This window comes from Doryrhamphus excisus, chromosome 15 (assembly GCF_030265055.1).
Source record: "Doryrhamphus excisus isolate RoL2022-K1 chromosome 15, RoL_Dexc_1.0, whole genome shotgun sequence".
Lineage (NCBI taxonomy): Eukaryota > Metazoa > Chordata > Actinopteri > Syngnathiformes > Syngnathidae > Doryrhamphus > Doryrhamphus excisus.
This window is the reverse complement of record NC_080480.1, coordinates 11,568,692-11,582,092: the sequence shown is the minus strand read 5'-3', so window position 1 is coordinate 11,582,092 and position 13,401 is coordinate 11,568,692. Positions and strand designations below refer to the sequence as shown.

At 42.0% G+C, this 13,401-nt stretch overlaps 1 protein-coding gene across 7 annotated transcripts in view; it reads right to left on the bottom strand.

The window, feature by feature from the left end:
- Window positions 1-347: 347 nt before the first annotated feature.
- The window catches only part of grid2ipa (glutamate receptor, ionotropic, delta 2 (Grid2) interacting protein, a), a 29,751-nt gene continuing 16,697 nt past the window's right edge, over window positions 348-13,401 (bottom strand). For 3 of the 7 annotated variants that reach the window (XM_058048987.1, XM_058048992.1, XM_058048991.1), the window contains 14 exons: window positions 12,176-12,331; window positions 11,937-12,043; window positions 11,705-11,852; window positions 10,985-11,316; window positions 7,322-9,478; window positions 7,170-7,257; window positions 6,995-7,096; window positions 6,720-6,916; window positions 6,490-6,645; window positions 4,609-4,695; window positions 4,409-4,538; window positions 4,113-4,231; window positions 3,854-4,018; window positions 348-2,202 (listed from right to left, as the gene is read on the bottom strand). In XM_058048987.1, the coding sequence (XP_057904970.1) occupies window positions 2,122-2,202; window positions 3,854-4,018; window positions 4,113-4,231; window positions 4,409-4,538; window positions 4,609-4,695; window positions 6,490-6,645; window positions 6,720-6,916; window positions 6,995-7,096; window positions 7,170-7,257; window positions 7,322-9,478; window positions 10,985-11,316; window positions 11,705-11,852; window positions 11,937-12,043; window positions 12,176-12,331 (4,025 nt within the window). In that variant the 3' untranslated portion in view covers window positions 348-2,121. The remainder of the gene's footprint in view (window positions 2,203-3,853; window positions 4,019-4,112; window positions 4,232-4,408; window positions 4,539-4,608; window positions 4,696-6,489; window positions 6,646-6,719; window positions 6,917-6,994; window positions 7,097-7,169; window positions 7,258-7,321; window positions 9,479-10,984; window positions 11,317-11,704; window positions 11,853-11,936; window positions 12,044-12,175; window positions 12,332-13,401) is intronic. The other 4 variants (XM_058048988.1, XM_058048993.1, XM_058048990.1 and 1 more) reach the window with 3 other exon arrangements.

The following is a 13,401-nucleotide window of genomic DNA, read 5'->3' as shown; positions in this document are numbered from 1 at the left end:
CTACAAAGTATAGGACAGTAGTTTATTAGAAATACATGCATGGCTAGTACTAATAGCATTGATTAGCAGTAAAATCAACACATTACATAATAATCCAGCAGAAAATAAACTCACCTCTTTGTCGGTTGTCACAGTCTTAAAGTATCTGAATAAAGCATGTCCAAGAATTACCCGATGACGACTTCCACCGGCCACAAGGTCAAACTCCACTTTTCCACATGTCTACATGGAGCCTTGGTTAAAATGTAAGAGATTTATTGCCACCCCCCCCCACCCGTAAGGTGTTTGCAGACACATTTCCAGATATGATTATTCATAGAAATACAAACAAGAGATTTGATGTGAAGTTATATTTGGCAGCATTGTTAAATACACAACACAAAATGCAGATGTTACATATTTTAGACCATAAACATCAAGTATTATCATCAGATCATCCAAAAACAACAAGCATTCCATGGAGTATTACAGACACACTGAATAAAAAATAATTACAAAAAAAAAGAATGACTATACAACAATAAAGTGCAACTTAAAAACATGATGTATATATTTCAAAATAAAGCTATTACTACATTATCTGTTGGGCCGCACTTTGGACACCTCTGCTTTTATAGCTCTTCCAGAAAACTCATATTGTGACGCAGCTTTTGTCAACTATTTAGCATGTTAGCTTCCTTTGTTACAAGCAAACAAAGATCATTAAAGCGACAGGAGGAGTGAGCTGGCGTCAAATCCATACCAGAAGAGCAGCGGAGCGTTTAAATGTATTTTGATGTCGGCAATATGGAGAATAAAAGACGTGCATAAATATAGTTTGCCACTAGAGGGAGACAAAGGTGCAGGGTATTCGTTTGAGTTCAAACGATAACATGCTTCTCAAAACATTATGACGTCATTTCTCTTGTGTTTTACAATTAAATAACCTTTCCGTTGCACCGTAGCAAGTGTGCATGATCGTATTAACATTAATTATCATTATTTATCATTAAAAATCTACAATTATTCCTAAAATGATTTACGCTGTCCTTTTTATTCCATTCTGATTTTAAATCAAATTCAATCCATCAAAAGCCAATATTATAGTGTCCCTATTGTGGTATACTTTTAGCTAATTCAGTCTGGCTTTATGCACAGTGACATCTAAAGTGGGGAAAAAAAACAAAAGCGTTCATTTGCTGCACATATTACTATTATTATCATTTTTATAATAACTACTACTTTGTTGTTCTACGAAGCATTGGCATAATAATGAGCTATTTATGTACATTATTGCAGATGCTATATTAAAATTCACTCTCTTGGAAACCCAGCTCTCATGAGATAAACAGTAAGATAAATATTCGGTTCTTAAAAGTGCTAATACGTATATACATACATATACACACGCTCCTAAGGGTTTTCATTTGGTGCAGTGCAAACAGACCATATCCGTGTTGGATTGCACGCTGTCATGTTCCATTTATGGAAAACTGAATTGTCAGAGCGTCTAAAAAAAACATAGAAAGTGCTATCTATCGCTTCAGAATAACGTCTCCACATTTCAAGTCAAACCCTTGATGAGAGACCAGGGCAGAAGATATGCTGAGATATGAGTTGACTTCTATTACATTCAGTGTGGTGGGCTGCTTAACAAATACACACTATGCAATGAGGACGCTACTGTTATGTGCTTGAAAAAAATATATAACAACCCTATATCAATTAGATTTGAATAACATTCCAATTATTGATATATAAATGATGCTATTTTATTGTTTTATAAACTACACAAAGGAGACTTATAGATGTATGTATAGATTACATACAATATTGTACCCCCCCCCCCCTCCAAAAAAAGCTGCCCAAGTCCTCTTTTGCTCAGAAATGTTATGCAACTGTTGATCATATAATTGGGTATACCCGCATACAACATAATAATAATAATAATAATTCTATACATTGAGCTACAAGAAGGAGGCTAATATTACAAACAACTCTCACCCTCAGGATGATGCTCAGGATATTCAGTCAATCCAAAGTGTGCGTCTTTCTAAAGTGTATCTCTAGCATTGTGCAGGTGTACCTAATGAAGTGTCCAATATGTACAGATACGGTATACACGTATCTCCTACATAGGAGCTACCAGGCCAGTGGTGAAGCCATACGGGGACTTCTTGGGCTCTTGGGGTTTTCTGCCGCCTGTTGATCACCCAGGACTCTCTGTGGTGAATAAAGCAAGGGGTTAATAATGCTAAAGTCAAGTGTCAAGTCAGGTGTCAAGTCAGGTGTCAAGTCAGGTGTCAAGTCAGGTGTCAAGTCAGGTGTCAAGTCACGTGTCAAGTCATGTGTCAAGTCACGTGTCAAGTCACGTCTAAAGCCAATGCAGGTCAAGTCAATACAAGTCAAGTCAGGTCAAGTAAAGAGTGAAGTGCAAACTATAAAGTAAAGTAAAAAGTAAAGTAAAAAGTAAAGTAAAAAGTAAAGTAAAAAGTAAAGTAAAAAGTAAAGTAAAAAGTAAAGTAAAAAGTAAAGTAAAAAGTAAAGTAAAAAGTAAAGTAAAAAGTAAAGTAAAAAGTAAAGTAAAAAGTAAAGTAAAAAGTAAAGTAAAAAGTAAAGTAAAAAGTAAAGTAAAAAGTAAAGTAAAAAAATAAAGCAAAAAGTAAAGTAAAGTTGTATTTTCGTGAAAAAAATGGTGCAAAGTAATAAAGTTTGTTAAGATAAAAAAGATGTCGTCATGACTTTCAGGATTGAAGTCATAAAAGGAGAATGATCAAGACAGCAAGTCAAGGCTGTTTGTAATGTTTAACTATTTACAGCTACAGTGGTGTTTACCCATTTCCTGGTTACTTCTTTTTGCATGTCACGCTTAAATGTTGCAACCATCAAGCAAATGTAAATATTAGTCAATGGCAAAACAATGAAGAGAAGAGTCAGCAGCAAAAACAGCCCCATACCATCACACTACCACCACCATATTTTACTCTTGGTATCATGTTTTTCTGACATGTGGTGTTACTTTTACTTTTAGTATTTTCCCAGGTTTTGGGGATCCTCAAGATGATTTCTGGCAAAATTGAGATGAGCCTTAATGAGCAGTAGTTTTGGTCTTGGAACTCTGCCATGCAGGCCATTTTTGCCCAGTGTCTTTCTTATGGTGGAGTCATGAACTCTGACCTTTACTGAGGCCTGCAATTCTTTGGATGTTGTTGTGGGGTCTTTTGTGACCTCTTGAATGAGTTGTCACTGCACTCTTGGGGTAATTTTGGTTAGCCGGCCACTCCTGAGAAGGTTCACCACCGTTCCATGTTTTTACCATTTGTGGATAATGGCTCTCACTGTGGTGTGCTAGAGTCCCAAAGCTTTAGAAATGACTTTATAACCTTTTCCAGACTGCTAGATCTCAATTTCATTCTCATTTGTTCCTGATTTATTTTTTTCAGCAGTTCTTTGGATGTTGTTGTGGGGTCTTTTGTGACCTCTTGGATGAGTTGTCACTGCGCTCTTGGGGTCATTTTGGTTAGCCGGCCACTTCTGGGAAGGTTCACCACTGTTTCATGTTTTTACCATTTGTGGATAATGGCTCTCACTGTGGTGTGCTAGAGTCCCAAAGCTTTAGAAATGGCTTTATAACCTTTTCCAGACTGATAGATCTCCTTTAATCTCTCTAATTATCTCTCCCTTGATAATAAAAAGGTTCATTTAAAAAAGTGACTTCGACTAATATTTACTGTTTAGTAGAAAATGAATGAATGAATGAATGAATGATCTGAAACATTTAAGTGTGACAAAAGTGCAAAAATATAAAAAAATCAGGAAGTGGGCAAACACTTTTTCACATCGCCGTATATGACTTTAAATCATTTATCCTCACCTCAAACTTGTTGATGAATTCAGCAAAGATGCCAAAAAAGGCTTCAGTGTTGGTGCTCTTGCTGTCCTCTCCAAAGTAAGACGCCGTTCTGGAAAATTCCTCCATTGCTCTCTGCTGGAGAGACTCCAGAGACTGAACAGCTGGATGGCTGTTCTCCAGAAAATTCTACAAGCATCACCGAGTCAAGGGTGGCAAAACACGTTTATCAACATGGTTTGGTCTAGTAGTGCTTCATCGCTCCTAAATTCACAAAGGATACACTCATGACGACCGCAAAGCGGTCCTCAGCTGTCGTGGGCATTTTTTGACATGCTGAGCGGATGTTCTGGATGGTGGCGTGGAGGTCGTTGACGTCGGTAGTCATAGTCCTCTGATTGACTGAGTGTTACATGGTTAAATATGGGCTGAATTGTAATAATGGGGGTAAATAAATATGGTTAAATAGAGGGTAGGTGTTTTTTTTTCATGCTTGGTCACGTATTACTGTTATAATGCAATAGGGACCTTTGGGTATTGTATTGCTCAGTAATCAGATGTCAAAGTGTCAATGCTTACCTTTGGCTGCGAGCGGAACCATAGTGAGATCTTTGGAGAAATCTAGTACATCTGGAAAGTGATGGCACAAAGACTTGACCAGAATATGCAGAAATGTTGACTTGCCATCCACCGTCTTTGTAGTGCTTAACTGCAGGTGATACAAGGAATTGATCTTATGTTCCTGTTTTAATCAGCATTTGATTGGTTTTCTTGTGTACCTCTGTCAGGAAGTTGATCTTGAAGCCTGTTGTCTTGCTGGTTTTAGGCTGGCTGTTATTCAGGTAGTTGCCCATGGCCAACACAAACTAGGAAATTAAAAAAAAACAGACTTGTCATGGTATTATGTATATTACCATTATTATGGTAATATGAATCATGGTTGGGTCTGCACGGTTCAAGACTCTTCATCCTTGTATTTAGCAAACATCAACTGCTTGTATTGTTTCTTGAATTGGCTCATCGTTGTGCATTGTTTGAGGGTCTTACTCAATCCATTCCATAGTTTGATTCCACATACTGAAATGCTATGGCTTTTTAACGTAGTCCTAGCATAGAAGTGTTTCAAATGTAGTTCTTCCCTGAGATCATAGATGAAGTGTAAATGTTTAAATGTACTATTGGCTATAACACGGGTAACCAATTGTTTTTTTCTTGTGAGAACTACTTTTACAAAATGAAAATGGTTACTCATTTTTGTCACATTTATTTTCATAGCTTATTTCACACTAAAACACCAGAATATGAGCAAAATGCTGGTATCCGCAAGTCATATTTTGTATTTCACAATGCATTTCTTTCTCGTCTTTTCACATTATATTATTATTTTACTACATTATTATTTATTCCAGGTTGGAAACCTCATATTACAAATATACAACATAAGGTGGCCAGAAATATTTCAATATTGAACAAAGCAAAATGTGTTCACAATCAGAAATCACTCCACACTCTTTATTGCTCTCTGGTTCTACCATATCTTACTTATTGTGTGGAAATATGGGCTAATAACTATAAAAGCAATCTTCACTCGCTAAATGTACTGCAAAAAAGGTCAGTAAGGATAATTCATAATGCTGCCTAAAGAGAACATACTAACTCCTTATTTCTAAAATCACAAATACTTCAACTTGCTGATATAGTTCATCTTCAAACAGCTAAAATAATACATAAGGCAGGGGTCTCAAACACGCAGCCCGCGGGCCAAATGTGGCCCAGCAGGACACTAGTTTGAGGCCCCAACCTTGATATGAAAGTTTAATGTTAGTGCGGCACGCGCAAGTTTGATATGGATGCTGTATGGTATCATGTACCCAGAAAAAAATATTACGTTTGATTAATGTTCATGTTAAAGGTTAAATAACTGTTAATAGTTATCCTCCCTATCCGTGTGGAAGTGGTAAGTTTTTGGCTTTTTAAGTTTAATGGAAATAACTTGGAGGCTACCGTTTAGGTCGCTAGCTCCAATGTGACTACAGTCGTGTTTTGTCATGTCTACAGGGCTCTAATAATGCTTTGTTAATTTTAATCTGAAAAAAAAAATTGTCTACCCACCAACTATATGTGGTTTCTTAAGTTTTTATTATTTGCCGTTTTATTATTAAAGCTTTATTATATTTATTTATTACTGATTGATTGATTGATTTTCTTTATTCTTGATCTTATTTTGTGTAGAAAAATAAAAATTAAGATATTTGAGAACAGTGGAAAGTTTTATCAGAGCTTTTCTTGTAGAAAATCGGAACCAAAGCAAAGTTTATTCATTTTTCTGTTTTTAATAATTGCGTTGTTTTTTTTTTGGGAAATGTGGCCCAGCCTCGCCCAGACCCTAGCTCCAGTGGCCCCCAGGTAAACTATATTAGGAAAGCAGGAAGTGAACAAATGTAACAGTTACTGATTGTAAAAGTACCAGATGGAGGGGTAGGATTTAATAAGCTTTGCTTCTTCCTACTCCTTTTGGACATGTGGAACTGTGAACTGATTATGTGATGCATTCAATTGTAATCTGATGCATGTTCAAATGAAATTAAACCATTACCATGTGATTGGTATTGGTTCATTTCACTGATGGGAGCATCCTTAGCATCCTACTACTATTGTACCTCTAATATCTTTGCCAGCTTCTTGCTGCTCTTCAGCTCCGAGGAGGCCTTACATACGCATTCGTAGGCTCCCCTCAGCTCCTCCGTCTTCTCCTGTAGAGAACACTTGAAGTGGAGGCTCTCCAGGCGGGTCTTGTACTCAGGCACTGATAGCATCTAAGTGTACAAATACAAAAATGCAATGCGTCATAAATATACTTTTTTGGTTCCAAAAAGGTCCACTGCTCTACCTGCAACACAAACTGGTCCGGCTCGCTGAGTTTGCTGGGGTCGTCTCTGTATTCTTCATACTTTTTCACCTCCTCCGCATCGGGGGCGTACAGCAACAGCTGTCTGATGTGAGGTGGCTCCAGCCTATCGGAAGCCATGTTCATCAGGACCTGACGCAGCTCTCCTGGTGACAGCTTCAGGTGGGCTATCAGGATGGCTGGGGAAGGGACGCAAACACAGGCATCATATAAGACGACCCGTCTAGTTTATCTAACTTCAAGAATCCCAGACTTACATGCATTGTAGGCCTTCTTGTGGGACAGAATTTCAATCACATCTTTCTTCTTAAATGTTTCAAGCTGTGGTGTAGGCTCTGGCGTAGGCACTACAAGCAGGGCTAAAGAGATTAACAAATGGTTGTGTGCAAACTTTAAGAGGTTTAGAAATGTAAGAAAAAAAAACGAACTGACAAGATCCTTTCTGTGTCCCAAAGTGCATCTCCAGATCCAAATATTTCACCATGTCGTGTAGTTTCTCATGGTCAGAGTTGGCGCCCAGCTACAAAGAATACAGCGTTAAGTCATGGCGAGCTAATTGTAGCTTCCCATTACGGATGGATCACCTGTCCCCAGATGGTGCCCTCGGAGTTTTCCACCTGCTCCCAACGCAGCCTCTTGACGCTCATGTGATGGGAGTCCATCCTGGAGAGAGTGGGCCTGGGTAAGGGTGGGGGCGAGCAAGGTGGCGGCAGAGGGGGTGGCGGCGGAGGCTCCAGGTGCTCCGTGGGGTCGGATAGAGAATGTGGGAGGGACTGGGGTTGATTTTGTGCCTGGGGTGGTTTGTGGTGGGTCTGGACTTGGGGTTGTTGGGATTGCATGAGATGGTGAGAGGGTTGAGAATGAGGGCGGGTGCTTTGGGTGGGGGCCTGGGTCTGCTGTTGGGGGAGAGGCTGGAAGGTGGAAAGAGTCGGCTGGTGGGGCTGGAGAGGTTGGAATGTCGAGAGGAGGGGATGGGATCTGTGGGATTGCTGCTGTGGAGGGTGGATGACGTGAATCTGGTGCTGGTAGTCCTGCGGCGGGGGCTGGGGGGTCATGTGGTGAATGTGGTGGATCTGGGGGGTGCCGGAGTGGTGGTGAGTCTGCTGCATTGAATGGGGTCTCTGGGGGGATGGCTTGATAGGCTGCGGGTGATGGTGGACGGACTGCGCTTGTGGGGACACTTGGGTCTGGTGGAGACATTTGAGACTTCGGCGACTCTGCGAGTGGCTCTCGCGATTTAGCTGAACAGGAAGCGAGGACGGCTCTTGTTGGTCTTGATGCAGAAGCTCGGTGGAAGAGTGGTGCGGCTTTGGTTGGTGCATCTGATGGGATTGGTGCAGGAGCTCAGTGGAAGAATGGTGGGGCTTGGGTTTGTGTATTTGATGGAGTAGCTCGGAGGAGGAATGGTGGGGCTGTCCTCTGTGCATCTGGTGGGCTTGGTGGAGAAGTTCCGTGGAGGAGTGGTGAGGCTGCATCTGCATCATCTGGTGAGCTTGATGGAGACGTTCTGTGGAGGAGTGATGGAGCTTGGACTGGTGGATTTGGTGAAGGATCTCCGCTGACGAGTAGTGAGAGCTGGGTTGGTGCATCTGCTGCAGCACGTCGGCAGACTGGTTGTGGTGGGCTTGTTGCATCTGATGGAGCATCTCCGCAGAGGAGTGGTGGGGCTGTGATCTGAAGCTTTGGCGGCTTTGGTAAACACCCTCGGAATACTGCTGACTCGGGTTTGCTGCGGGTTGAGGTGGCGGCTGATGTGGAGGCGGGGCTGAGCGGGACTGACGGCGGTGGTGATGACCTTGCTGCTGCTGCTGTGATTGGTGCATCATATAAAGACGGGCATGGTGATTGGTGGATTCCGGACCAGGAAGTGGTGGTAAAGACTGGTGAAGCTGCTGGAGCTGGTGGGGTGAGTGGGCTTGCTGCTGGGTGGGCTGGGACGGCATGGAGTGATGGCTCTGGTAGATCTGCTGCATCAGTTGCTCCTCGTAAGCTTTCTGCTCCTCGTAGGCTTGACGCTGTTGTGATGCTTGCCTTTCTTGGTAGGCTTGTTGCTCCTGGAACATTTGCTCCTCGAAGGCTTTCAGCTCCTCGTACGCCTTCTGCTCCTCGTAGGCTTGTCTCTCCTTGAAGAGTTTCTCCTGGTAGGCCTGTTGTTCCTCAAAAGCCTTCTGCTCCTCATACGCTTGCCTCTCTTTATATGCTTGCTGCTCCTCATAATTCTGTCTTTCCTGTTGCTCTTGATAGGCCTTAAGCTCCTGTATGGCAGCATGGACGTGCATCTCCTCCTTAGTCGGGAGCACTTTGTGGAGGGAGTGTCGTTTAGGAGGCGGATTACTGCGGGGTGGAGGTGGAGGAGGTGGTCCAGATTTGCGGCGGATGGGCACGTAAGCTCTCGGAGAGTGCTCAGGGGTGTAGCTAGGCTGCTGCTGAGTCTGTGTAGCTACAGGAGCAGGAGGCGGTGGAGGAGGAGGAGGAGGAGGAGGGGCAGGGGAGTCATTGAACTGAACAGGTGGAGGCGGAGGAGGAGTCATGGGGGGTGGAGGGATGTGGTCAGAGGAGGAGGAATAGGTGAGAGAGGAGGCGTTCTCTTCTCCGCTGCTGCTCTGAATGTCGCTTGGGCTGCTGAGCTCAGGACCCACAAATCCTCCATTGTCGTCTTCTTCTTCTTCATCATCATCCATGCCCAACTCCTCCTCATTCTCCTCCTCCTCCTCATCTGGGAAAGCCATCTGCACAACATCCTGGCATTAACGGCAATGACATTCTGTTAGAGCTTTACTTTTTTATGTGACGACGTATGTGCAAGGTATGCTAATATATGCAAATATACTAAGTGTATACATATATATATATACATATATATATATACAGTGGAGTAAAAAAAAGTGTTTGCTTCTTTCCTAATTCCTTATTGTGCATGTTTGTCCAGATCATCAATCAATCCAAACCTACACAGCCCTGTGTGGAAAAAAAATAATTTGGAGGAATAATGGAGGAATTTTGGCCCAATCATCTTTGCAGAATTGTTGTCATTCAGTCACAATGGAGGCTTTTCCAGCATGAAGGACCTTTTTAAGGTCATGCCACAGCATCTCAATAGGATTCAGGTCAGGACTTTGACTAGGCCACTCCTAAGTCTTCATTTTGTAGGTGGACTTGCTGGTGTGTTTTGGATCATTGTCCTGCTGCAGAACCCAAGTTGAGGTCACCAACAGATGATCCTCCTTCAGGATTTTTTTTGGTAGACAACAGAATTCATGGTTCCATTTATCACAGTAAGTCTTCCCGGTCCTGAAGCAGCAAAACAGCCCCAGACCATCACACTACCACCACCGTATTTTACTGTTGCTGTTTTTCCAAAATGTGAGGAATCACCATCAAACCAATTATAAAAAGTTTCATTTTCAAAATACATGTGTTGTCATTGACTAATATTTAAATTTGTGTCATGATGTGAAACATTTATGTGTGACAAACATGCAAAAGAAAAATGCAGAAAACAAAGAAACTATCTTCCACTAGATGGCAGCATACATACATAACTTGTGTATCCATCTGTCGCCCTTCATGCAACATTTTAGTTTGGTGGTGTGCTGTGGACCTTTTTGAATGTAAAATATGTGCCTTGCATTGCTGTAAAGCAGTTATTTTTAACAAGTGGGTGACGCATGTATTCTATGGGAGAAAATAATGTCATAACTTTGTCACAACAAAAGTAGTTTAGCTTTTGCCTCCACATAATACTCCTGTGTAGTTGCAAGTCATTTTTCCAAAAGATGTCACATTCATGTAAAGCAGGGGTGGGCAAACTCCGGCCCGGGGGCCACATGCGGCCCACCAAGCATTTGAATCCGGCCCACCAAACGTTTTAATCCGGCCCGCCAGTTGCTAAATTAAATTAAATTAAATTAACTTTTAACATACAAACTGGCAACATGACTTGCAAGTCGGATGTCTTATTTAGTAAAAAAAAACAACAACAACAACAACAACAAAACTGTAAAGTTTGATGTGGTCTGATGTTTAAAGTGCTCCCGAAAAAAGGAACATGAGAACATACAGCTGATAGTATAACACTTTTACAATTAAAATTAGACAAATAATTCAAGGAAAATTATAAGCATAAAATAGTGTGTGCGTTAAATATATGTTCTGGCCCCCCCGACAAGTTTGTTAACTCAATGCGGCCCACGAGTCCAAATATTTGCCCACCCCTGTTTGTAAAGGGTGTCAGGATACTCATTTACCTCTTCGTAGTCATTTTCAGGAGTGAGGAAGTCATCTACGATGGCGACTCGCTGCCCCAATTGTTCGGAGAGGGCATCCAGAAAGCGATCGGTGTCTTCGGACCGAGGCGGTTTTGAGAAGGTGTAACGGCGTTTGCTACTGCGGCGGGGAGGCGGGCTAGACAGGAAGTCAGGAGTCTCTGGCGGTGACAGTGGTGGACTATCCAGGCTAATGTAAGGGTTTGACTCGCCACTGTTCTGACTCGTTAGCCCTGATGGGTAGAACTGGGAAGGGGGAGGGCTCGGTATAGTTTCTGGCCAGCTTGTCGGAGCTGGGGGGCCTTTACGACTACCTGAAAGAAACAAGATATAAAATAGTGATTAGCCTCAAATGTCAAGAATCCATGACTTTATAGCTAGTCTTCCCAAACACAATAAATGTTCTGCTTGTGGTTCCTTGTTCCAATTCCACCATCATCAAATATAAAGCTGCATTTATCAATTAAAAACATAATAATAATAATAAAAAAGACATCTACCTTGCTTTGTGTTCATGTAACAAAATAGCACCATTGATGAACATTTACAGGATATTCATTGGATTCAGAAATGGGTTAGCTGCTTGGGGATTTACTGCAGCATTTCATCCTCATTCCACGTATCCTCCCGATTCTACCCCATCTTGAAAAACAATATGACATGCTGCATGCAATAACAGAAAAACAAGGTCCTCTTGGCTACCTGTGTTAACACGCATTGTAGGGGAAGCTGTGCGGGACGGAGGGTCCAGATCCAGCAAAGTCTCAGGGGCAGGAGGAGGGCGAGTCTTCAGAGACTTGGATCTCTTGGCTGAGTACATGTTCTCCAGTTCAGCGTACACGGCTGATAGCTTGTATGGTGGAAATGTACAAAGAAACCAGAGTGGTCAATTTAGGTGTCCTCCATTGGAAGTGAAGACGGGACCGGTACGTACATTGGTGAGGTTGTTGGGAGTCTCGGGTAGAGAGGTACCGTCTCCTGACTGTCTTTCTCCTGGAGCCAACCTCATTCCGGCCTCCAAAAACGAGTCTGCACGGTAGCCTAAAGTCATCAAGCTGTTAAAACGAGCTCAGCTCAAACTTCAAACTGTGCTAATTTTCCGACACACTGTTAGTTAATGTTAGTAGGTGTATGAAATGAGAAGCATTTTAAAAAGGAAGTGAGGTTCTGTACCCATGCCCAAGTGTGTGCCAATGACCAGGTCATCAGAGCTCCGCCCCCTCACACTGCTCCTGTACGTGGTGCCTGTCACCCTCATGGAGCTGCTACGGCGATGGGGCTCAGAGGCAACCTCGGGTTCTGGAGGAGGGGGAGGTGGTGGTGGTGGAACTGGAACACACACACATACAGTGGTGTGAAAAAGTGTTTGCCCCCTTTCTGATTATTATTATTATTATTTTTTTTTTTTTACATGTTTGCCACACTTAGACAAAGTGAAGTGGAGCAAAATATCCTCAAAAGCTACACATGATGCCGAAATCTAAAGAAAATCAGGAACAAATGAGAATGAAATTGAGATCCATCAGTCTGGAAAAGGTTCTGAAGTCATTTCTACAGCTTTGGGACTCTAGGACACCACAGTGAGAGCCATTATCCACAAATGACGAAAACGTGGAACAGTGGTGAACCTTCACAGGAGTGGCCAGCCAACCAAAATGACCCCAAGAGCGTAGCGACGACTCTTCCAAAAGGTCACAAAAGACCCCACAACAACATCCAAAGAAACGGAAGGCCTCATTTGAGGTCAGTGTTCATGACTCCACCATAAGACACTGGGGCAAAAAAATGGCCTGCATGGCAGAGTTCCAAGACCAAAACCACTACTGAACAAAAATAACATTAAGGTTCGTCTCAATTTCGCCAGAAAACACTTGATGATCCCCAAGACCTTTGGGAAAATACTTTGTGGTCTAACGAGACAAAAGTTGAACTTTTCGGAAGTGTGTGTGTCCCATTACATCTGGTGTAAAAGTAACGCCACAGGTCAGACAGAGAACATCATACCATCATCTTATATGCTAGGACTACGATATATATACAAGCAGTTGATGTTTGCTAAATACAAGGATGAAGAGTCTTGAACCACTCATGATGTGCTATACATATCACTATATTGACACTTACTATGGTACACATTATGTCATTGGATGGTCATATCACCTCCTACTTCGGTATGTAACAAAAATTATTATTATTTTTTTTTTTAAATATTAGGAAAGCAGGAAGTGAACAAATGTAACAGTTACTGATTGTAAAAGTACCAGATGGAGGGGTAGGATTTAATAAGCTTTGCTTCTTCCTACTCCTTTTGGACATGTGGAACTGTGAACTGATTATGTGATGCACTCAATTGTAATCTGATGCATGTTCAAATGAAATAAAACCATTACCATTACCAA